Source organism: Canis lupus, chromosome 1, assembly GCF_048164855.1.
Source record: "Canis lupus baileyi chromosome 1, mCanLup2.hap1, whole genome shotgun sequence".
Classification (NCBI taxonomy): domain Eukaryota; kingdom Metazoa; phylum Chordata; class Mammalia; order Carnivora; family Canidae; genus Canis; species Canis lupus.
Genome location: NC_132838.1, coordinates 54924886 through 54951016, shown reverse-complemented (window position 1 = coordinate 54951016; position 26131 = coordinate 54924886). Strand labels below are relative to the sequence as shown.

The 26131-nt window shown below is 47.0% G+C and overlaps 1 protein-coding gene across 2 annotated transcripts in view; it reads left to right on the top strand.

The window, feature by feature from the left end:
• Window positions 1–12677: 12677 nt before the first annotated feature.
• Window positions 12678–26131, top strand: part of PDE10A (phosphodiesterase 10A) — a 590195-nt gene continuing 576741 nt past the window's right edge. The window contains exon 1 of one of the 2 annotated variants that reach the window (XM_072830420.1): window positions 12678–13068. In XM_072830420.1, the coding sequence (XP_072686521.1) occupies window positions 12960–13068 (109 nt within the window). In that variant the 5' untranslated portion in view covers window positions 12678–12959. The remainder of the gene's footprint in view (window positions 13069–26131) is intronic. The other variant, XM_072830410.1, reaches the window with a different exon arrangement.

Genomic DNA, 26131 nt, shown 5'->3' with positions numbered 1-26131 from the left:
ATATGCAGTTGTGCAAAATTTCCCATCTCTGATCTTTGTTCAAGTTGAACATGTGCTTCTACATACCATAATAACTCTTTTACAACACTCGTTGTGTACATTTGTGTTCTAACATTGCCATGGTTACTGAAATAAGTAATTGAAAAAAATTTTGATCAAGGATCAAACTACAAATGGGTTACATGTTGGAACAGTCTGTACTTTTATCTGTATGTTAGTCAAAAATCTTTGCATTTCACAACGGAAAATTTCCAGACTTGCAGGCGGATCTCTAACATTTCAAACTCTAGTGTGTTGATAACCATCTCAAATCTGAAAGAAACAATTTCACAACTTTCAGTGACATATTTGTGTATTCTCCATGTAAGAAGACCCTTGTGTTGAGTTGTTACAGATTGCATGAGGGCTGGAAGAGCAAAGACACTAGATCTGTAACAGAGCTAAGGTGCCTTCCCAGGTAGCTCTAACTTTCAATACAATTGCACTTGCCTGTCCTGCTTATGTGTTATAAAAAAATTATTTGTTTCCAGAAGGTATATGGGTAAATAAATACTAAGTAGTCCATTTAACGTGGGATTGGAGCTGAATCCTGGCTTTTGTTAAATACAGGAAAGGGGGGCATTTTTATGTTGGCATGTGGCTTGGCTTAGCAATCCTTCTACCTTATTGATGACTCTTAACATCTGTCTCCTTGAGAGTTATAGCCTCTGGTCTGTCCCTACTGTTTTGGTTATAGCTTATCAGTTGCCATTCAAAAATCTAGATGGTTTGAGTTACAATAGTTTGATAGTTTCTCTCTCCACAAAGTGGTCAGTGGCTGCAGTGACTACTGAGGAGCAGGAGTGAAATTTCAAAAGGAAATTGAAGTCATTGAAAAATAAAAACCATCTACTTTATTCCAAATTTAAACACATTCAGTATGAGGAAAGTAATGCCTATTGTAGTTAACTCTTCCTTGAAAATGATTTCATGATAAGATAGAAGAAAACTGGAGTGGTAACACCAGAACTCTCCTGAAAGTGTTGCATGATGTTAAGCTGGGATATGATGTGGTCAGGCATCATTTCCTAAGACTGCATTGGGCATGGGGTGTGTTTGGTGACCTCCATATGGTCTAAGCTGAGAATACCAAGGACTCAACTAAGCCAAGGGGACAGTGAGGAGGAGATACCTATATGATACTTGGGTCAGAGGTGCAATCCTCCGTGATGGGTTGGAGGCAGGTGGAAAGAGTTGCAGAGTCCTGCTCCAGAAGAAGTTGCTCTTTAAGAGTCAGGGCTTCAAACTCTTTGGCCTGACTTAAGGTGAATCTTAAAATTACAGTGAGCAATGTTAGTAGGTTCTTTCTTTATTTTCTCTCTGCCAGGTGAGGGATTTCCTTCTTTTCTTGGTCACTTCGAGTGATGGAGTAGGGGTACAGAATATCCTTACCTCTCTTTTATTTTACCATCTTCCCTTGTTAGCTACCTAAACTCAAAATAATCATCCTAGGTCTTATGGAAAAACAAGGGGGAAAAAACCCTAAATACTTTCCACTAGATCAAAAGTGGCTGGTTCTGCACCTCCTAGGTGGAAAAATGATCTTAGACTTTTAGGAACTACAGTTGCCTCCTCTGTTAAGAGTTCCATTTCCAAATACCTTATTTTTCAGTGAAGCTCTTTAAAGAGGGGCGGTGTGCTCCTCTCACACCTGCATAGTCTGGCTGCCTGCCTAACATAGGTTACTCGAAGCATCTAAATGTTTTAGGACCATCAAGAGTCTTACAGGGGAAAGAGTTCAAACTTTTCCTTGTAGAAAGATGGAAGATAAGATCCAGAAAGAGGAAATAACATTTCTAGAGATACACAGCATGTTCACAGTGGTGAGGATGAAAATGAACAAAAAAGCAGGTTTCCAAGTTTCGGTTAAATATTCATTTCCAAATTGAACTCCAATAAAAATGAATGAATGAATGAACGAACGGATGAATGAATGAATGAATAAATAAATAAATAAATAAATAAACAAATAAATATTCATTCCCCTCACTGTCTTGGAAGGAAGATGTTTCAAAGACTCTGGACATACAGAGACAAAAGATAAATGGCAGATAGATAAATAGATAGATAGACAGCACTTTGTCATTTGTGTCTACAAATGATACAGAGATTTGATCTTTAGACCAAACTACTGTGTAGTCAGGGAAAACATATATGTGTGTCTGTAAATATTTTATTTATTTATTTATTTATTTATTTATTTATTTATTTATTTATAGAGTGTGAGTGAGGGAAGGGGCAGCAGGAGAGGGAGAGTGAATCTCAAGCAGATACCTGCTGAGCAGGGAGCGCAGTGCGGGGGCTCGATCTCCCAACCCTGAGATCCTGACCTGAGCCAAAACCAAGAGTCAAATGCTGAACTGACTGAGCCACCCAGGCAGCCAGAAAAAGTATTTTTATCCCCACTTTACAGATGAGGAAACAGTCTTAGTAGCATCAAATGACTTTCCCAAATTCACAGCGGAAGAACATGGCAGATTGAGAGCAGAAACTCTTCCTGGTTCCAACTGATTTCTTTGCAGTATATTAATTGCATAATATAGAGGAATTCCAGGTTCCACATTTATATGCTCCATGTAGTAGACAGGAGTTATAGAAGTGCGCATTTATGTTATATCCTATTAAGTTCTTCACATCTCAATTGCCCGAGGATAAAGCAGCTCCTAGACACTAACCCTTTCGGTTCATTCCTTTTCCTTAAATTACTTCCTTAAAACATATTAAATATTTTCTCTTTAATACAGATCTAGTTACACTTGGGAAATTTTATTTATTTTTATTTAAAAAAGAAAACAATTGGCGAATTGTGAACAGGTACAAACCTTTTGAAGAAGCTCTGACACTACCTGACAAAACTGTTTCTATTTGTGCCCTGCCTCAGCCATCCCACCTGCAGGAATTTGCCCTGAAGTCAAAAGTCTCATTGTATGAAAATGTAAATGCGCTAGACAATTTATTGCAGCATGATTGGAAGTCAGCTAAATACCCAAGCACGGGACATTGGTTGGCTAGGCCATGGTGTGCACACACAGCAGAGGGCTGTGTAGCTGTTGGAAAAGCAAGGAAAGTGCTGAGAAACTGATAGGAAGTGATTTCCAGGAGATACGATTAAGCAAAAAATGGCCCATTGCAAAGGAGTGTATATAGCGTATGTTCTGTAGAGAAAACAAGAACATAGACATACCTGTTTGGCTTTATAGAAGGAAACAGAGAGGAGATAACCCTGAAAGACAATGGAAGTGTTTCTTACAAGGGGTCTGGAGGAGATCGAACAGAAGGAACGCAGAAGGACAGGACCTTCTCTCTGTATGTCTCAAGGGACAGCTTTTGACTTTCCAGAGCAATATATGATATATATTATGGAGATGATATTATCTCCATCAATAATAATGGAGAAGGAGAAACCCCCAACACTGAAAGGAAAGGGAAACAAATGAAAGTCATTTTTCCAATCAAAGACAGTAGATGGGAAATAAAAAAGAACAAATCCAAATAACTTCTGAACACAACCTTTGACCATAGATCCACTGGACTTTGTAGCACACGGTAAGGGTACTGGGAAGAGTTGCAGACAAACCCTAATCTCCTGTATGGGTTGCTTTGTTGTGGTGCTGAGGGTGCAGGAGTTAGGAAACTGATAGATGAATTATAGGGCTGAGCAGGTGAGCAAATCTGTGGATGCTGTTGGGAGCAGGACTTCACTGTGATAGAAGAGACCTACATAGATGCCATAGGGAGAAGCCAGAAAGACTCCATGACTTCTAAGACATGCGAATGTACACATATGCGCACAGGTGTATTTGTCTATCTATGTGTGTATTTGCCCATATCTGAGTGTGCATGTGTGCTCACACCTAGATCTGTGTGCTGCAGACCAAGAAGAGCGGACACCTAGTAGCAGTAAGCACCCCTGGTCCCAGATCTTGGTCTCTAACTCCACACTAAGGACTAGTGTTCCTCGGGCAAGTGGCTGATTCCAGGCTGGATACAGTAGGTACAAGATGGCCCTGGGACATCTTGTTGTGCTGCAGGTACAAAGGCTCAGGAAATGATGGGGCACACGCTGCAGACACAGGGCCAGCATCAAGGGGCTCTCACTGGTCTTTCATGAACCAAATATGACCAAAATAAGTGAAAGTCCATACAGAAATGAATTAGAAACCATTAAAATGGAAATGAATTAGAAATGCTTATGAATTAGAAATGAATTAGAAATGCTTTCCATTAAAATGGAAAATTATTAGTTATTAATACTTTAACACTCATCACTAGTAAGTGGATGCATGAAATAGTAAATAAGAGAAAAGCAAGGGGACTTGCCCATTCCAGGGCTGAAGAGTAACTGTGTGGGAGTGCTGAGGTAGGAGCTTGCCACACACGCGTGGACCGGCCAAACCCCCGGTGGAAGCCAGTCCTGGGCAGACAGCGATGCAGAGATTATTCACCACATCTTCCAGCATCTCCCTGCAGACTGCTTATTAGTTACAAGTGAAACAAAGAGAGTAATTACACAGTGGAGCAATGAGACAAGACCCTGTTCAGGATTCAGACCAGCAGTGAGAGCCAGATGGACACCCGAGCCTCCAAATGCGATATTCTGATAAAGATACAGCCTCCCCTCGGGAGTGTTCCAGCTAAGAATGCATAACTTGAGTCTCATCAGGAGGAAGCATCAAACCCACACTGAGACATAGTTTATTAAAAATAGGGGGATGAAGTATCTATATTTTTCCAAGATGTCTATGTCATAAAAGACAGAGAAAGTTTCCAGAAACATTCCAGACTGAAGGAGTCTAAGAAATAGGGCAATTAAAGACAATCCTTGATCCCTGACTGGATTCTGTTCTCCGGGGTTGAGGCAAGAGTGTTCTAGAAGGCACGGCTCAGTGGGAAAAACTGTAATATGGATCAGCATATCAGAGGAACGTACTGCCTCAGTAATGTTAATTTACTGAAGTTGACCACAGTGCTGTCTTTATGTAATACCCTTATTCTTAGGAAATACACAATGAAGTATTGGGGGATAAAGGCCTGAGGTGTATAACTCCCTTATAACTGATTGATTGATTGACTGATTGATTGATTTACAGCCTGTATGCTTGAGGGAGGGGAGAGGAAGGACAGGGGGAGAGGGAGAGACAGAATCTTAAGCAGCCTCCATGCTCAGTGCATAACTGGATGCTAGGCTTGATCTCACAACCCTGAGATCATGACCTGAGCTGAAATGAGGAGTCAGACGCTGAACCAACTGAGCCACCCAGGTGACCTCCTCATAACTGATCTAAAAACTAGAGAGCACACAAGTGACACATGAATGGGGATAAAAGGTTAACAAGAGGTGAATCTAGGTGTTCATTGTATAATTTTTATGCTTGGGACTTTTCCATAAATCGGAAATCATTTCCAAGTAAAAATCCTAAGACAATGAGTGATAAGCTGTAAATAGATGAAATGTTTAGGTTAATGAGCTATGCTACTTATGGAAGAAGAGCAACAGATGTGACGTGACTGACATTTCTGCATTCACGCCATCCGCTGAAGCATGTGAACATAATGCACAGCTATGATGTCCTGCCTCTCCCTCGAGCCTTGCTACTCTTTGGCTGTGTTGCATTATTTGCCCTCATTTCCTTCATTCATAACATGGAATTTGGGGGCTAAGGGATTAGCCTCTTTAGATAATCAAATGTTCCCTCTGGCTCTATAAATTAGCGATTAGACTAAATGTTTATTTTCTAATTTAAGCAATTCGCTATGTTAAATAAGCAACTTCCAGACTCTCCATTTCTCCAATACCCATTTGAAAATCCTTTTCCACAACTTAGAAATTCTTTTAGGCATAGAAACAAATGTGGTCTGCGGGTCAATGGGAACACCAGTGTTTGCTAAGCAGGCCGCGTTGTTTTTTATTTTATTTTAATTAATTAATTTTTAAAAAAGATTCATACAGTTATTTCATCACCCATTTGCAACCAGCCTATATTTAGGGGAGAAAGGAATAGTATAAGAAAGGAATTGAAAGGAAGGGAGGGTCATGGGGGACAACGATAGGATTTGGTGGAGGTAGAGAATTTTGATTCAAAACATCTAGGGAAACCAGACTGTGATATAGGAGCATCTAGATAATGTATACAACATGGTAAAAGATCAAGAATTTCCCGGTATTGGTTATATTTATAGGTTCATAGCATCTGAGAGCTAATAGGGATCTGGAGAACTTCTAAATTCAAAATCTCTCATTTACCAAATAAAGACACTGTGAGTTGATGAAAGTATATGACTTGTGCAAGTTAAGGGCAGATCAGGACTACAGACCAGGCCTTTGGGCTGTCCAGTTATGCACACTTGGGAAAAACAGGCAGTTCCCAACTATTCTTGGAAGTGGCCCAAAATAACACCCCATTATCCTAAGATCTCACTACTCTGAATGAGAAGAATCTAGAAACTCTTCCAAGAAAAAGAAAAATGAACCGGGGACTGTGGGATGTAATTCCTGCACTAAAGATGAGCCCTTCCAGGTGTCAGGAGAATCCCAAAGTCCCCTCAGAACTTGTTATTCCTAAAGTACTCCATAGGGTCTTGGGAGGTCATTTGGAAGCAATGCTGAGGGGCGAGGAAGGGGAGAGTGACGCGAAGCCTGGGTCAAAGCTGGCATCTCACCTTTACGGTGGACGACCTGGCTGCAGAGTCAGGCAAGTACCATTGGGGACCACAGTGCCTTTGCCACCCCACACCACCAGTTCATTAGCCCTTCCATCGTTAGATGAAGGGTGTTTAAGTCCATACAGTGTCCCATAATTTGATCTGTTCATTTCCTTGCTGTGGGTAGGGGGTGGCCCGAATAAAGGAGGAGAGAAGCTCAGTCCCCACAAAGATGTATTCCCACAGGAAATGAACATGGTGGCCCTGGCTTATACATCAGTTTCTTGTAAGTTTTCATGTAAGCTCCTCTGACCTGATTTGCTCAGGTTAGGTCAATAACACAGTTTCCAGGTGTCCAAAGTGAGCAACAGATCTCCAATTGTGATTGTCTGTGCCACCAAGTGGAGCCAGCCCGTCTGCTTTCTTGATGTCAATTGTCTGGCCAATCTAAGCAAACCTGAACTTATTTCCAGCTCGGACAATCACGCCCTGCATTCTAGAACTGCTTCCGTGGTCTGTACCTCCCACACCCTGCTAGCACAAGACCAGCATCTCCTCGCTTGATTCCTGTCTTGTGACCGCCTTGCTCAGCTGCTACCCTACTCTCCAATTTTTTTTTTTTCCTAAAACACCATTTAATCTCTTTCTGAAAACCCATTAAGTCCAGCAGGATACGTTTCCAACTCCTTAGTGAGGCCAAAGGCCCCTGATTACCTGTTCATCCTCCAGTCCAGCCCAACATTGGAGAGTCTGGGGGTGCTGCAAACCATTCTCTCTCTCTGGAGCCTTTGGCCTTGCACACTCTCCCCACTCTGGTGCTTGTGCTCCTACCAGTCTGCGAGACCTGGCTGGATTATGAGCTGCCCAAGGGTCTTCTCTGTCCAATGCTCCTCTCTAAGGAGAGTGCCCAGCGCAGGGCTTCTTGCAGGTGTGTACCTGCTTCCCCTCCACTGGATAGGGAGCCCCTAGCAAAGATCCCAGGACTTCCAGGTTAGGAGCTCAATGATTACTGATGGAATAAAATGTCTGACTCATAAACTGGACATTCTGAAATCTTACGAGTTGGAGTATTCATGTGCTGGGTGAGAAGAGATGTGAACACAGTCCAAGGAAACCTGAAAGAAGAAGGCATGGTGTTTTGAGGCCACAAATCCCCTTGGGGCCCTTTTACAGCAGACTGAATGCTTGGGCAAGAAAGGAAGACCACCAGGGGGAGAAGAAGAAGTGGTTGAGGAGGAAAGTGAGTACAAGAGAGAGATCCTCAGGGACCAACCACAGACCTAGCAGGTGGTCTTGGGCATGGACTCACAGGCTCTCATATAGATACTTTATTTGGGGGATACTATGGCATCTCCTGAATGTGTGGTGACATGAAGAACTTTTGGGAGGCTGACACTTGTTTTTACGTGAATGTAAGCAAAGGTAAAAGAAGAAAATTCCCATCATCATGAAGTTAGCCTTTTAGTGGGGAGATAGAATAAACAAAACAGGAAATTCAGTGAGGCCAGGAATAGGATGTGTGTTCAAGTTTTCAATGTGGTGGCCTCTGGAAGCTTCTCTGAGAAGGCCTCAGGGTACAAGTGAGAAGGGGGAAAAGAACAAGCCCTGTGAGGATTCAGCAGCAGAAGGATCCAGAGAGAGATCAGCACCTGGTTTCAGAAAAGGCCTGGGTTGGGGTCAAGGGAGCAGGGGAGCAAGAGGTATAAGCCCAGACAGGCGGTAGGACCTGCAGATTGCTACTAGGACTTTGACTCCTACTCAAGGTAGTTGAGCCATAAGGTGGTTTTTAGTAGAGAAGTGACATGATCTCAAATTTTATTTTATTTTATTTTTAAAGATTTTATTATTTATTCATGAGAGACACATGCAGAGAGGCAGAGACATAGGCAGAGGGAGAAGCAAGCTCTGATGCAGGACCTGATCCCATGACCCTGGGGTCATGACCTGAGCCAAAGGCAGACGCTCAACCACTGAGCCACCCAGGTGTCCCATGATCTTGAATTTTAACAGCACTGCCCCGACTGCTGTGTTGAGAACAGAGTGATGGAGGCAGAGGCAGAGCCAGGAGCTGGGTGTGGGTAGCAGGCTTGAGGTAGTGTCAGTGGGTCAGTGGGGTGGTAGAAATATGGCACCTAGACATATTTAGGTGTAGAGGGCCCAGAATTTGCTGACAGATGGGAAGTGAGGGAAGGAGAAAACAGGAGTCTATGTTACTCCAACATTTTGGGCATAAGGGCAACAGAAAGATCAAAATGCTCATTGGCCATGGTGGGAAAAACTGTAGCAAGAGCAGGTCTGGAGTGAAGGTAACATCATGAACCTGATACAGCCCTGCTACATTTCGGATGCCTTCTAGGCATCCAGGTGGAGGTGTGACTTAGATTGGATTGGGGTCCGGCCTTTCGGGCAGAGGCCTGAGCTATCTACATAAATGAAAACGTCTTCTGTGTTCAGAGAGGACTTAACCAGGAGGCTGAGTGAGCGTTCCAGGGGAGCAGGTGGTGAAAGCGGGTAAGGGGCTGGGGTCAGTCCTGCACTCCAACAGCAGGAAGCCGGGGAGCTTCAGATTCTACACCTGTGACCCTAGGGAAAGGCCAGGGAGGTAGGAGGCAGTCCCGGGAGTGGTGTCTTGAAGGCCAAGAGAAGGATGTATTTATAGGAGGGAAGCATGACCTCTGTGCCATGTGGTCAGCACTCAAAGTCAGATGAAGACGGAAAATTCACCTTTGTCTGGAGCAGCGCTGGTTGGCGGGTGGCCTGGGTGAAAGCGGAGTTCTGCTGAGTCGCTGCAGCAGGAGTCTTAGGACAGTCTCGTTGGGCTTGGTTCAAGGACCAGAGGGAGGAGAGAAACCAGACAGCTTGGGGCAAGGGCTCTGTGCTGTTGGTTGTGAAGAGAAGAGACACTGGTGGGCGAGGGACCAGACGGGGTTACAGAAAGTTTCCCCCCCAGGAAGACCCAGGGCATGTGTGTGCATTGGGCAGCCACCTGCAGATGATTTAGGATGGCTTAGGGGATGCAGAGGAGGGTGGTGAAGACATTTCCTCTGGGGTCCAGGGCCCACGGAATGACCGCCTTCTATGGGGCGGGAGCACCTGGGAGGAGGCTGTGGGGTGGGCAGCTTCTTAAAGCCTTCTCTGACAGCCTGGGCCAAAGCTGGCTCTGAAGGGCTCTGCAGTTAGGCCGCAGACTCTCGGTGGCCTGCTGTCACCCAGGCCCAGCCTGGGGGTTTTGGGGTAGCCAAGGGGTTCAGGTTCTCTTTAGCCACATTTGTGTGGACTTCTTTGGTCTTTGCCAGGGTAAGTGAAGCCCCTGCAGGGCTCAATCCTCTAAGTTCCTGGGGGAGAAGCCAGGGGAGTGCCCAGCCAGGAGGGTGGGGGCCCCCCCCAGCCCTCCGCTGGGGCCGCAGGGTCCTAGCCATCAAGCCACCAGGCGGCTCCCGGCAACAGCGCGTGGAGGGCGTGAGCCCACGGATTCCCAGCGAGCCGGGTTTGGCTGAGGAACCTCCCTGCGCCACCCCCGCACCCACACACTGCACCCACCCCAGGCGCTGCGCACCCCGGCGGGCTGGGGGCGGAGGGGAGCGGGTTTGAGGTGCGGGCGGTGCGCAGAGGGAGGCGACGAGCTGGGCTCCAGGCTCTGCCCCGCGCCACGTGGCCGTCCCCCCGCCCCCGCCCCGCCCCGCCCCGGGGGGCTGCTCGGGTCTGGGTGGCTCTCCCCTCTCTCCCTCTCCGTGCGGGGCTGAGCACTGCTCCGTCCTCCTGTTTCCTGCGTGCATTAGTCAGGGAGAAAGACCCCTGGGCTCGGAAGGGCAGGAAAGGGCAGGCCCCTTGGCCTTGGGAGGGGGGGTGGTGGCTGGGGACCTCCCCCTCCCCCTCCCCCCGCCCCAGGAGACGGTGTCTGTCCCCGCGCGGGAGGAGCGCCCCCCGCAGGCCGACCTCCTTGGGGACGGGTGGTCCCCGCGTGCGGGCATCCTTCCATTCACGGCGACTCCGTGAGCCGAGCTGCGGCCCTGAGAGTCGGACCGAATCTATGAATGGGGAGAGGGAGGGGAGGCTCCGTCTGCCTCCACTGCCCCGCCGCCTCCCCGCCCCCGCCCCCGCCCCCGCCCCCCGCGCCCCGGCCGCCCGGGCCGGCCAGGTGCTAAGGGCCCGGGGCCGGGCCGGGGGGCAGTGCGGGGGGGCCCGAGGGGGTGCGCGGCTGGCTGGAGACAGCACTAGTTATACACCCCGGAGCTCCAGGACAAAGAGGGCAGCTCCGAGGCCCCCGCCCCCAGCCCGGCCCCTCCCCGGGGGCGGGCTGGCAGGTGCGGGGGTGGGAGCCGTCTCCGCGGGAGCCGCCGAGCCAAAGGTCCGGCTGCTGACGTCGGAGCGCCCGCTCCTGTCAATGAACGGCAGCGGCAGCCTGGGGACTTGTCTGGCAACGAGGCTACAGACGTCATCGCCTCCTGTTGGACGCGGGGGGTGTCCGAGCAGCCGCGCCGGCTTAAAGGAAAACTCTCCAAGTTCCAGGCAGCCGGGGAGAGTCGTTCCCGAGAGCACATGCACCCACCCCCGCCCCCCCAACGCCCGGTGTGCGCGGCACACAGGCTGGCACACGCGCGCACACACGCGCACACACGCGCGCGCACACTCGCACTCCTGTTCTCCAGGGAGGTGCGGGGCCAAACTTGCGGCCGCAGAGAGGATGAGCTGAGATGGACCGGTCTTCCTCGGGGCGTCGAGGGCTCCACGCGGCTTCCCTCCAGACCCCCAGACGCAGGGGAGGGAGAGAAGACTATGACCCTCGGTCTGGAGTTGTGTCTCTGTTCTGGGAAGATCAGCGCCAAATCCGGGGTGCCCGCAGGCCGGGGACTATGCCTGCTGAGCGGAGCAGAGGCGAGCCTTCCTGGAGAGGTCCCGAACTTGGGCCGCCGGCCTCGCTTGGCAACTTGCTTTGCGCAGCTCTCCATGGAGCCCTGGACCCACCGTGTGCCTGGCCCGCTGGCTGCTGCTTCTTCTTCTTCTTTTTTTTTTTTTCCTCCTTTTCCCTCTGGCTTTTTTTTTTTTTTTTTTTTAAATAAATGTACGAACTTGAAAGGAAGCGGAGAGCGGATCCGCGCTTCAGCACACTTTGGCGGGTAAGTTGATAGTTGTTTTTACCTATTATTTAACCCCTGAGAGTCCAGAAAAACTTAATGCCAACCTCTTTCCGACTTTGCCCCCATCGTTTCCATCCATCCTTTTTGGCTTTGAGGAGGAGCGTGTGCGTGGCTTGGGGACATGACTGCTTTGGAGGAGGGCTGGCTAGGGGGAGTGGAGAAGACTAACTCGGGGTCTGTAAGGCTCAAGGGGTTGCAGGGGAGGTGAGAGCCACTGCAGCCAACCCCAGCGCTGAGCGGTTGCCTCCGGGCGGCTGCCTGACCTGAGTTTGCAGCTCCAAGTTTCCTGTGAAGGCTGCCCTCCAGCTGCAGACCGCATCCGGCGTGATGCTAGCCTGGCAGGTGCTCCGGGGAAGCGGCCAAAAGGAGCTGCTGGTGCTCCCAGCACCTTCCTTGCTCCCTTCTTGGCTTCCCTCCTGAGTTCTGGATGGGGGCAAGACCCCCCCCTCCTCTTTCCATTCCTCACCTCTGCTGCCACTCTCATCTGCCCCCCCCCCCCACCTCTCCCAGCCCCTTTCGCAAAAGCCTACATGATGTCATGGGGAGGAGGATTCCGAGTCTCCAGCACCTGAAGGCATCACTATATTGCACTCTGCAGCATTTTATTTTTTTCATTCCACCCAATTTTCCTTGCAATCCATTGAAAACATCCCCCACCAAACATCACAAACGGTGCCCCCCCTCAACCCCACTCCTTCATGAATAGACAGGGCCAGGGGTCCCACTGCAGAGCACCCGACCTCACCCCCTCCCAGATTAGGAAGAAATCAGCTGAGGGGCCCAAGGAGCGTCTCCTCCCTGGGTTCTGAGCTCTCCTCCCCTTCTCAGCTCACCCTTCTAGTGGAGAGAAGAAGAGGAAGGAGGAAGGAGGGAGCGCGCCAGCCAGCACCAACAGCCCCCTAGACGTAGGGCTGCTCTGCCGAACGGGCTGTGGGATCTCTGCGCCCGTCCCTGCCTCCTCCTGCCTCCCCTGCCTCTCTAAAGGGCCTGCCCTCCATTCTCCCTCCCTGGTCTCTACTCCCCACCCCTTCCGTCCTCGCTCGCTCCCCTCCACCTAACCCCACCTTCACTCTCCTCTCCAAGGGGGGAGGGCCGGGGGTGGGGAAAGAAACCCCCAAAGCCCCAGCCCCGGGCAGAGAGATGTCGAAGAAACGCAAAGCCCTCGAGGGTGGAGGAGGTGGAGGAGAGTCCCCGAGCCCCGAGGAGGAGCCCACTGCCTGGTCTGGGGGCCGCGGCCGCCAGGAGCAAGGTAGGGGGAGGGGGGAGGAGGAGAGGGAGAAGGAGCCGGGAAGCCTTTTGGAGTTGAGATCCTCTGCAGGAATGCTCTAGCTGGTCTTCGTCATAGCTTCCCATGTCAAGGGAACTTGAGTAGACTTTCCCCCCTACAGATGGGATTTTACTGGTGTCTTCAGGAAATTGGGGGTAGGGTGGGAATGAGCTGATTCAGCCGGTGCTGGAGACCCAAATTTGGGAGAACTTGAAGGTCTGTGGGGGGGAAGAGAAGGTGGGGTGGGATGGCAGAGGAGGCAGAGAGAGGCCAGGGAGGTGTGGATTGGGGGCTGCTGACCATTTCCTGGTTCTCTGCCTGCCTCGTCACTGTGCACCGGTGTGACCGACTGTCCTAGGCATGCATAGGACACCTGTGTCTAGAGGGTGGGGTGCCGGGGCTGTCCCCCTAGCGCCTGTGGCTGGGGAGGGACGGCAGGGAGGTTGTTGCCTTCTCCCTTGCTTCTCCAATCCAGGGATGCTAAGGGTTGCGTCATGTTGAATCCTCACCCCTGCACGGGCAGGCCCTTTGCGTTCTCCAGAAGTTGGAGGGGAGGTTTGAAGCAAATTTGGTGATGTGTTGTGATTTCAAGGGGAGCTGTTGTGATGAAAGCAGTGAGGTACTCCTTTACCTTGAATAATACCAAGGAAAAAGTGAAGATGGGAAATTTCCTGTGGAAACAAAAGTAATACCTGGGTATCTGATTTCCACATAAAAGAAACCCAAACAGACACCTTTTATTTCACTTAAAGCATTGTGGATTTGGTTAAAAGTAGGCCCCAAAGAACCAGTCAAGCCTTTTCTGGGCTGTCATTAAATTACAAAGGAAGAATGACCCAGATGCAAATATTTTGCTCTTGGTTAAGCTTTGGAAGAGGGGATGAAGGGCTGAGGTGGGGGGTGGGGAGGAAGCATCTGAACCCAGGCAGGTGGAGGGGTTGTTTTGAGTGATTGCTTTGCTTTCCAGAACTGAGCCGAGTGGTCTTGGTGGTGGCAGATGCAGGGCTGAGCAGGACACCAGAAGGCATGGGCGTGCGTCTCCAAAATGGAGTCATGGCTCTTCTCCCTTGACGTCATAAGAAACACAAAGTCACCCAAGTCCTTACTGCACATAAGACAGGACTCTTCTTGTCCATTGGGAACCTTTTGCATGGCTTGTATGTGTTGGAAAGCAAAGATTAGGCTTTGGTCATCCCTGGACAGTGCATTTTGGATTTGATAGAAATAGATGAGAGCAATGTTGTCCGCTTACCTGGAAATAGGTTGTATTTTAGTGACTGCCCATGTTTTGACTTTATTTGCTCAGTTATGATCTTGGAGCAAAAGTCAGTACATTTCTCAAATTAATTTCACTGGAAAAATGGAATTTGGTAAGAAATTCAAATATTGCAAATCACTTTATCTGAATGGTTGGTATTTTTCCATTTTGGGGAGGATAATTTGGTATCACCATAAGTATCTGACACATTCGTCAGCTCAATACCCGGCATTTGGTTTTGACCTGAGGGTTACTCTGAAAGATACGTACCATGTTCTGCTTAAGCAACTAGTGAAATCTATGGGAACTGATGTCATTATCATGGTAAATAACAACACGGGTCCATTTTATGGCATTTTAATAATTAATGAATACACGTCTTCCATTATAAAAGAAATAAGAATTGCATTTTAACAGATGTCTCTCTCTCTCTCTCTCTCTTTTTTGTGGAAATGCATGGTATTAGAACTTAAAAAGGTATGCTCTGGAGGTCCTGTACTAATGGTAGCAAATAATTTACACGTTTTTTTGCAAGTCAGAATAGGTGACAGTTAAGTACCTATACCCATATTATTCAGAGATGATAACAATTTTGAAATGACAAATTGTTGTACAAATTGGTTTTGTTTTAGACCTTACAAATATCTAATGATTCCACTGTATCCTTTGTATTTGGCAAATAAAAATGCCATTTGGTCATCGCCCTGAGTATGTAACTGTAGAAACCATTGAGACTGTAAACACTCAACTACTGTATTATTAGGAATGCATTTCTTTGGGGAATGGTGGCCATGGCATACACTCAAAGAGGCAGAGGAACATCTCTGTATATGTGGCAGGACGTGTGGCTCTGCTCACTGTGACAGCAGGGGACAGTGAATGCCGTGTGGTCATGCACACGCATCCTCACACATGGCCAAGGACCTGGATCTCCTCCACCCCTCCAGCTCAGTGCAGTTCTTGTTTTTCCTTTGGGTCTCTCAGCCAAACTCGACCGTATGCGCACTGAAGAACAGAGGAAAATATTTACATCTGTTTTGCTGACCTTGGACGTCCGAAGTGGCTTCTTTTAAGTTCCAGCAACTTGGAAGGCCAATGTGTTTGTTCGTTTTGACCATTGAAAGTATTACAGCGTGTATTAAATTAAGGCAATTGGAAATTAAATTTCAGTGGTAGTCATTGATTATAAGACCATCTGTCAGCAGGTTGGCTTGATCTGAAGTTTTAAATAGATGATAAGCATGCAGGCTACCTGGAGAGAGGATAGTGGGAACTTGGAACATAGGAACAAAAATCCATCGTGCCTTTTCATGCCTTTACCTACCACCAAGCTCTGCCAAGGTGTACACAGTTCCCAGTCATGGCCGATGGGTATCTGCTTCAGGTGCTATGTGGATATTTCCTGGTTATCATGTCGTAATGGCTCCTGCCTCCTTTATAGCTTCTGTTCAGGAGATTTCCTTATTGGGATGAAGGTAAGGTCATACATGGGTCATTGTGAACACACATGGATGGTTTTGGTTTTCTCCCTGCCTGTGATCACTACATCTTATTTCATTTAACCGAGTAAAGACTAAAATGAAGTGCACCGTCCTAGCTTTGGCTGAACATTTCTTTGGATGTCCATTGAAATTATTTGACATGTGTGCATGTGTGTGCACCTGCACGCATGTGTGCTTGGTGTGTGTGTGTCTGTGTATCAAATCATGGCCAGAATATCATCCTCTCATGGGTGCCAGCTGACTCTGTGTCCAACATGTGTTCAAATTATATTGATGAAAGATATTTGCATAAAATGTTAAACTTCTAAAGATTTGGCTTTACAACTAAGTAAGAGAAGTTCGATGTGCAAAAATGGACAATGCCAACCACAATCTTTGTTTTGCCTTGCGTCTACTTTTCTTCATTGCTTTGAACTGAGATACAAGAGCATGTCCCAATGTTCAACTAGCTGTGAGATGATGGCTGTGTTGAAGGTGTATTGGAAGACTCTCTGATGAAAACACTGAATAATTTTATTGATTGATCTTATTCCATAGGAAGATACTCCTATTTTGTCCTCTCTCTTCACGTTCTTTTCATATTAATTCCTTTTTGAGGAGTGATTATTTACTTGGAAACTGGTTTGACCCCAAGACGTGTCATTAACAACTCCCCTACCCACCGCCACGTGCATTGAGATGCAGCAGAGATGCCCTGTTTCCTTAGCTTCCCTCTGGTGGGAAGCCTGCTCTCCTGGCCTGTCCACCTTCCACCCATACCCTGACTATTGTGTATTATTTAGTCTTCTAGTTTTCACTCTTATTTCTTTTGGGATGATTTTTGAATGAAAATGATGGCTGTTGTCCATTATGACATCCCGTACATCTAATGAGTGTTTTAAAGATAAGTGGTTTCTATTTTTGATGGAATTGGCTAAGATCCCATCTAGTGCAGATTTTCAGCCTCCTGGGGGGAGCCTCTGTATGGAAGAGAGCCAGGGCAGGGTTGAATAGGAACTATGACCTACTCATGGTTCACATTCCCCAGACTTCGTGAGTTGCAGGGAAGCCATCCATGGAGTAGCTACTCCTTCATCAGATGAGTTAATGCCCAAAGCAAACACGTGGTTACTTATAACTGTGTACCTCACTGACATCATAGTGGCATCTGGGTTTTGTGGCTTCTCTGTATTATTAGTGAGTCCTTGGTTTGAAGGGCAACTAGAGGCAGGGGAAGTAGTATCAATCCTGTGCCTCTAAAACTCATTAAAGGTAAACATCTAGAATGTAGATGTTATATCTCCACGACCCCCTGAAACCAGGTGCAATGATTTTTTTCCCGAACAGATTAATTTTTTTTAAATAATGGACTAGACCGTTTTGTTATTATGAAAAGAATCTTCTAAAGGGCGATGTATAATCATTAATGTGAAAGAATGGGCCTGACCTCTGGAGGAAGAATTGATGCAGAAGAACATTCTTACGGAAGTTTGAGAGCAAAGAGCTACCGTTCAGGTGTTTTTGTTTTTGTTTTGTTTTGTTTTGTTTTGTTTTAGTTCTCTTAGTTTCTCTGGCTCCCACCAGCAAAACCATGGCTGTGCCAGGCACCAGAGATGCTAGAGGAGGGAAGAGAGTTTAGGGGAAGAAGTATAAAAGGATGGAGAGCAGAGTCAAAGAGGTCTCACCATTGGACCAGAAAGGAAATATCACACGTGTCTGGAAAACAAAAGGCATCCTATGGTGTGTCTCCTCTCCTCTTCATCATAACTTCTGAACTGGGTGACGTGGATGGTCAAACCACTCAGACTTCGGCTGTGCTGGTGTGAAGAAAGGGACAAAGTGCACTGGACCCCAGACTTGGTGCTAACTCACCTCGGGGGCTGGTGTCCTAAATAATCAAAGTGCTAAGTCGCACGCGTCAACAGCGGCCCCTGACAAAGCAAAGGAGTCTGCTGTGACTTCACTGTGAACGTCTGAAGCCTACAGGGAAGAGTGATTTGTTATCACATATAAGAGAAATCCCGCGTCAGCTGATAATATGTTAATGCAGTCTGTCCTGCTCTCTGCCTAATAGTAAGCACTTTTCTTGCCCATTTTCTCCACGTTTTGTTATTCGGTCTCTGTCTGATTGTCAAGTTTCTGAAGCCGTTGTTATTATTTCACTGTCTGAAATGCAATGCAGAAGAATTTCAAAGTGGAACTGCAATGGTGCCAGTGACAGGATTTCATGAAGTCCCTGAGAGTGACGTGGTTCCCAGCACGCTCCTGAGCTAAAGCCGCTGACAGTTAGACTTTCATCTGAAGAAAGAACATCCACAAGGATTATCCAATGTCCCCACCGCTATATATTTTATGCCATTTTATTCAATTTGCCAAACATCTTTGGAGTAAGCACTTGGGCCTGTGCTAAGGCTGGCCGCGTGGGGTCCTTGAGAAGGGGCATGGCCTGGGGGTCACTGTGGGGACGGGCTGTTTAGGACAAAATGCTATCTGCAATTTTTAATTTTGCTTACTTTTTTTTTTTACGGTCTGCCTCTCCCGAGAATATATTTTTGATAAAGGCAGAAACTTTTTTCTTTTTCTTTTCTTTCTCTTTCTTTCTTTTCTTTCTTTCTTTCTTTCTTTCTTTCTTTCTTTCTTTCTTTCTTTTCTTTCTTTCTTTCTTTCTTTTTTTCTTCTTTCCTTTTTTTTTACCATGCACTTCTAGAAGTTACAATAAAGCCTGGCAATATTCAGTCCTCTGCAAATATTTGCTGAATGAATGTGCGAATAAATGATTGCACTCCCCCCCCTTTTTTTTAAGATTTTATTTATTTATTCATGAGAGAGACACACACACACACAGAGGCAGAGACACAGGCAGACACAGGCAAAGATCCTAGAAGCAGGCTCCATGCAGGGAGACTAATGTGGGACTCAATCCCAGGACCCCAGGATCACGACCTGAGCCGAAGGCCGGCGCTAAACCGCTGAGCCACTCAGGGATCCCTGAACTCCCTTTTTAGTGGAACTTTTCTGTGGATATAGGATGCACAGAATGCGTTACAGAAAAAGGCTAAGGCAGACTTTTAGGGGAGCCCTTAGGTGGACTCCATGTCCCCAGCTCTCCCTCTATCTTGGGAGGCCCCTCTCGGTTCAAGTGGTGAAATCCAAAGGCAAGGAACTACAGAGTGGGTTTTTCAGGAAGGCTCTGATTTGAGGGACAGTCACAGGTAGAATGGTGGGACCTAGGGCCTTGGACTTGGCTCTTTCTCCTGCCTCACCCATTCCGCTGGTGGCCCCCGATGACAAGGCCAATGCCAGGTCAGACCCTTACGACTCAGAGCAGAGACACCTGCTAGCCCACCCTAAATAGTCCAAAGACAGATTTTCTATTCTTGCAGGATGAGAGGGGGCAGGATCTCTTCCTATTAGGGGGCAGGAGACGAGATTGCGCATCACACAGGACAGCCGCCCCCTCACACGGACAAGCAGCCCATGCCTGCCCCTTCTCCCATCAGGAAATCACCAGCACTTCTTTTATTCTCTAGTAAAGCTAAGCACAAACCTTTGGCATGAAGGCCAGCCACACTGGGGTCCCAGAGGAGATGGGGAGCTCATGGAGATGCCTGTGGTTTGTCAACTGAACATCACAACACACAGGTCAGCCTTAGTATTCCTTCCCTCAGGTTCCCCATCTTTCAGCTACAAGGACAGGTGCTTTCTGTGAGTGCTCACAAAGTTTCCTCTTCCAGCACTCTTTTCTCCACTTGTGTCTCTTTATGGAAACCTTAAGCATCCATGGAGGCCCCTCCGAATTTCTGCCTCCTCCGCGAAGCCAGGGCTACCTCCACCGGGGAGGCACCTTTCTTCCTGAGTCTGGGGCTCTGGGTGGTGTCCGAGGCTTGCACCGTGTTCAGTGTGGAATGAGTCAATAGACTTTGGACTCCTCTTCCTCCCATTGGCCTGAAAGATCCTAGACAAAAAGGGCACGTTACATACACATGGTGTAGTCAGTAGAGTAATGAGTTATCACTTGTCAAAGATGTATGTGTGAGGGAGGGGGGCGCGGGGGAGAGGGCGTGGGGAGGGGAGCATAGGGTAGGGGGGTACATGAGAGGGGGCACATCTCTGTGTGGTATGAAAAAACAATTCAACATTACCATGAACTCAGTGCTACTGAAGGATAATTTAGTGACTTAATAGCCTGAACCATGTGGTTCTTTGGAGATGATAGAAAATACAAGGATAAGACTCCTTTTGCTTCAACGACCTCTTTACAAGGTGGATAACTGATGCGCCAAAATGCTTAAGTTTTGTTGAGAAACTTTGTCTTGTTGAAGAAGGAAATGGACCCGACATCAAGAGGATGAGTTGCATTGAAGAACCAACACCTGGCCTGGAAACCATGTTGCTGTATTTGTAAACCAAAGCAAGTGGCGCCAAGTCATTGCACACCTAGTGGGATCTGGGGTGTTGCTGCAGAAGCTGGGTGGCCACCGCCCCGCCCTCACTGGCTCTGGGCCTCCCGGGCTGCTGCTCCGTCCCACCTGCCCCAGCGCCCGTATACCTTTACACTCCCAAGACCTTGGGTGTTTCTTCAGAACATTGTGCGCCTTTTTAAAGATCTGAAGCTTTTGTTACTGTGGTACATTCCTGAGTCAACCTCAACTAAGTTCAGTAAACCTTCTTTTTATCTTTCACTCACAAAACATGTGCAGAAGTGCTGTAACATTTTGGAACGGCCTCCACCAGTGTTTCTTAGATGGTGGGTAGTGACCTATTTGTGAGTCATGAAATCTATTTTTAGTGAGTCCCAACCAGATTTCTAAAAAACTGAATGGAATGGGGGAGAGGGCAAGGAGAGGATGAGGGGGTGGCGGGGAGGAGGGAAGCTGTTGTTGGGGGTGGGAGAAGAGTGGACAGGAGAGGCTGAGGGGGAGGGGAGTGGGAAAGGGAGGGGGAAGGACAGGAGGCAATAGGGTCAGAGCGAACCCGGCAGCCTGGGCAGGTGGTATTTAATGACGTGTGTATATTTGGTCTAATGTAAAATAAATTTCTTACTGTGAGTTGAAAAAGTAATAAAATTGCTTCTCTGGACCGTATTTGACAGATATCTTGGTGACAGTTGGGCCTACAATGCCAGAATTGTGGCTTCTCCGTGAAAAATGACAAATTAAAGCGAACCTCTTAGGATTGAGGGTTGTCTCCCTAGGGCTCTGTGCCGTAGGAATGCATTAACATAGTAGGACCTATGAGGCCTCAGGCCCACTGGTTTGTCCCATCAGCACTCTGACAGAGGTGGCCCTGCTCGCAGCCATTTCTAAGGTAGCTCCCAGAAGGTGCATAATTGAAGACCATTTTAAGAGCATACATAACATGATCAAGTCTCCATTCCTGTGTTGCTTCCATGAGTGAGCACCGAGTAGGTCGTCAACAGGCGACTTTGTGTTCATGGCTGAGATCGGAACACACCTGCTGGGACCCACCAGGAAGACAGGCGGGAAGGTCCACCCTTGGGGTCCTCCGGGCAGGGCAGCTCAGACAGCCTGTTGCAGACAGCTCGGAGGAATCAGTGTGACCTCCTTGCCCTCCTGGTGGGTGTCTATCACGGGGAGGTAGAGTCCTTGTTACCCTGGGGCTCCATCCAGTGAGAGGAACAAAATGTGCTCCACCTTCCACCACAGAATGAAAGGCAAACTCTCCTTTCAGAAATCATTTCTATGCTCTTGAAAATTGTTCATGTCTAATTCTCCATCTATGTGTGTTTGGGCAGTATTTACCTGTTTTTGTTTTTTAAATGAGATTCTTTTAGGCTTCCATTGATTAAAGAGCATAGCTTTCACCCCCCACACCCCAGGAGGCTGGACTTTAGCTGCCCCTCCCCCCATTTATGCCTCGATAGGCCTGTTGTCAGGTATCACTTGATGTTTAATATTTTAAATGTTTAAAGTTGGGACGCCTCGGTGGCTCAGCAGTTGAGCGTCTGTCTGCCTTAGGCTCAGGGTGTGATCACAGGATCCTAGATCGAGTCCCACATCGGGCTCCTTGCAGGTACCCTATTTCTCTCTCTGCCTCCCTCTCTCTCTCTCTCTCTGTCTCTCATGAATAAATAAATAAAATCTTTAAAAATGATAAAATGTTTAAAGTTAAATGCAGTGGATACATATAAGTATGCATGTACTTTACTTTTCCCCTTCAAGTATGAAATCTCATCGGTCTAGATTTGATAGGTAACAAAATGAAATAAAGAAATGCTTTGTGGCTGTCTACATGCCAGTTTGCAAAAATTAATGCCAAATCATCTTCGGAAATGTTTGGGACAGCTATGGTGTTCAGGATGCAGGTCTGATGATTTAAACTTTCCAGTTTTTTTTTTATTTATTTTATTTATTTTATTTTATTTTATTTTTTATTTATTTACGATAGTCACATAGAGAGAGAGAGAGAGAGAGAAGAGGCAGAGACACAGGCAGAGGGAGAAGCAGGCTCCATGCACCGGGAGCCCGACGTGGGATTCGATCCCGGGTCTCCAGGATTGCGCCCTGAGCCAAAGGCAGGTGCTAAACCGCTGTGCCACCCAGGGATCCCCCAGTTTTCTTTTTAAAACTGGAGGCAGTAAATTAGTATTTTAATTACTACCACTAAAATATGGTTACTATCATTTTACTTCTTTGCCACCCAACTTGGTTCTTAACTCATGAGGTGCCATTAAAAATCTGGTATGAGTGTGGATCATGAGAGAGAGAGACAGACAGAGAGAGAGAGAGGAAGAAAATGAGTTCACCATCACACAGTCTCATGTTCACTGTGTGCAGAGCATCAGCTCCCTTAGATGGCTGATGGGCAAGGGCACATTTTTCCAGCCCCTAGGGAATTTACAGTATTTACAGAAAGATAAGAATGTGTTACACAAGCCATTAAGCGAGCAGCTTCATGGAAGCCATCCAAAGGGTCACAGAGGTTTCTGGAAGGAAGTGATCCATCTCTCGAAGGCTTGGTTGAGTTGAATCATCTTGACATGTTCATGAAGCAGCCAGGAGCCGTTCCTCATGCGCAAGCATTTGGATTTAACAATCGGAGTCCATTCCTGCAACTTTCCCCCTTATTTAGAAGAGATTTCTTTAGAGCAGCTTTCACTGGATTCAGAAAGCCCACTGAAAGTTCTTGTTCTGATCATGTTTTCCTCAGTGTGCTCTCTGTTCCTGCAATTTTTAAAATTCGTTCTTGAATAAAAAGTTAATGTAATTTGTAAAAATTGAAAAGATACAACAGGTGTATAAAACGTCTTCTTTTGGGTTTTATTCTAGTCATGGTTTCTACTCTTCATATAGAGATGGCCTGTTTCCTCTAAGTTATTCTTAAGTAAGCTTGTCTTTTTTTTTAATTGCTCTTGTAAATGAAATTATTTTTCCCATTCAGTTATTTTTCTCATTCAGTCTTCAGAAAGACTACTTTCTTGTCTATGGTGAATGCTATGGATATTTTTATAAACTGCTCTTTATCTTGACACGATCTCAAACTTACAGAGCACAGAAAGACCTCCCTCCACCTCCTCCCCCCGGAGCTATTACCCTGACTATTTTAGCATGCACTTTCTACCAACCAGGGCATGCTCTTGTGTGGATGTGACACAACCACCTGAACCAGACCGATCATTGGTCCGTTGCTACCACCCGGCCCTCAAAACCCACTCAGTTTCTCCAGAAGTTCTAATAGCATCCTTAGGAGCGAAGGATCAGGTCCGGAGCCACCCATGGCATTTGTCTTTGGTGTCCTTCGATCCAGAGCTGTTTGTCAGTCTGTCAAAGACTTTCATCACCTTGGTGTTTTTAGAGGTTATGACCAAGTTATTTTATAGGATGTCTCTTGGCTTGAGTTTGTTCTGATGTGTCCTCATGGTTAGATCCAGGCTGTGCTCTGTTGGGAGAAATATCACAGAAATGGTGCTTTTCCTTATGGTATCTTAACAGGTGGCGCAAGAATTAGATTTGTCCTGTCACTGGCAATGTCCACCTTGAACACGTGACCATTTGATGAAGATAGTGTGTTCCAATTTTCTCCATTGAAAAGTTATACTCCCCTCCCCCACTTTCTGAGCAGTAAGGAATTTGTGGGTAGGTAGTTTGATCCATTCTTTCACTCTTCAAACTTCCAATTATTCACATGTTGATTTACAGGAGTTTGGACTCTTGGTCTCCTATTTTATTTATAGATTGTAATACATTACAGCCACTATTTATTTTGAAGCTGAGATTGTCCCAGATTTGGCTAGTGCAAGCTCCTTCGATGTAGCTTTGTATCTTTGGACGTATCCATGTCTATCTCAGTCTTGATCTCTTTCTCTGTGTCTCTCTATGTAGAGAGACTGAGACATACACACATGTACAAACCTGTTCACAGCTGTAGGTTTTTCTATATTTATCTATATTCAAAACCAGCAGTTCATACCAACACTCTCGTTCCAGTCCACTGCTTTGGGGATTCGTTCTAGGTTTTTCCTATCTTACTCTCTTCTCTGAAAGTGAGAGGCCTGGCCGGCTGTATCTACATCTATGCTATCTGATGAATTTTCTCCCCGCTCTGCTGGGTGACACTTTCCTCCAGCATCCTGGCTGTGACACGGAGATCTGGTCCAGCACAAGACTGCCCTTGGCCTTGGCTGAGCTGCCTGTCTGGCCCCATCTAATGGCCCGAGGACTGAATTGTTCAGGAATGGGAAGAGGAAAGCAAAGAGAAAGAGGAGGGGAAAGAATATTTGCATGCTGATTTTGTACTCATTTACCATACTGACATGTCATTTCTGCTTGCTCTTCAGATTATTTTTCCAAGCACCTCAGGTAATCGGTTGCCAATAATGGTGATTTGACCTCCTCTCTTCAAATGTGATATCTCTTATCCTCCTCATCTGACTGCATTGCCTGACATTTCCAGAGTAATAGCGATAAAGACTTTGTAGGGATGCTTCTTCTGTTTTCTCACTTAACTAAGTGCTGGCCTTTGGGGAGAGACAGGAGACCACGTCAGCGTGATTATTCCTAAATGCAAACCTGACCACATCATGCACCTGTATCTGGCCATGGGCGGGAATCCCACTGACTGTAAGACCGCACCCGCCCCCCCCCCGCCCCCCCGTAGGGGGCCGTGTGCTCTGGCTTCACCTCCTTCCCCAGCCTTGGCTCAGAACTCTTGGTAACAGTGTTATCAGGAGTGGATGTTGGATATAGAATTTTTGTCAAATCACTTTCTACCTCCTATAGATCTATTCATGCAATTTTTTGACTTTTAATCTGTCAATTGCTTCAGGACATTTTAAAGCTACCCATTCACTAGAAAGCCCCCCACTAGGTACAACTGAGGCATTCTACACCACTTGGCCAGGCCAGGTGAGTCAGAGAATCCCATGAGTTGGAAGTATTTCTCATTCCCTGGCTCTCCCTCTCTTTCCCTCTTTCCCTGTCCATCATGACACCTCACCACGGTGAATGCCTTGGCATGGTCTGCCTGACTCTACTCCTCCTTGGCCAAAAAATTATCAGTGTCATTGACTCATTTTCTAGAATTGCCTTTAGGTAAGAAGACACAACCAGTGAGACAGAGGGTTATTTTGACAGGACTGATTGAGTCGTCTGGGCGTGTTCAGAAGGCTCCCTGCGCATGCTCCGTCCCACGCAGCCCAATGGGTTTGGATCTTGATGTTTTGTAAAATACGAGGATGCGTTTGTTTTATATAAACCTGATTTTCATGCTTGTACACCCTGTACATACCCCCACGACTATCACGCCTCGTAGTGAGTCATCTTTGCCTTGCACCTTTCTCTGATCCTTCTTCAGAGCAGACGTCTGCTGTTCCCGCTGCATCGTTTCCATTGGGTTAGGGACATTGTCACAGATCAGCCCACTTAGTTCCAACCTTTCAGTGCCACTTTCCTATAGGTTTTGGGTGACTACCATTCTCCTTTTCCCACGTGGTCTTCTAATCTGAGATTTCTCTGTCTCATGCTCTAGCCGCCCAGCATCTGCACCAGGATTCTCGTATGTGCGCTTAATATTCACATACATATTACATGTTTGGGGAAGGTTGGCAGAGTATACTTTTGGGGAATGCTATTGTGAAAACTAGCAGGAGACAGAGTTTGTGGGGAAAACAGCCACCCACCTATTTACACATTTAATGAAACATGGGAATCATTTTACCTGTGCATAAATGCATGAAAGCTGATTAGAGACTAGGAATATAACACTTGAGTGATCGCTGGGCTGTCTCCCAGCCAAAGCTGGTCCAACAATTAAAATAGAGGCATCTCTTACCCCAGAGAAACACCCC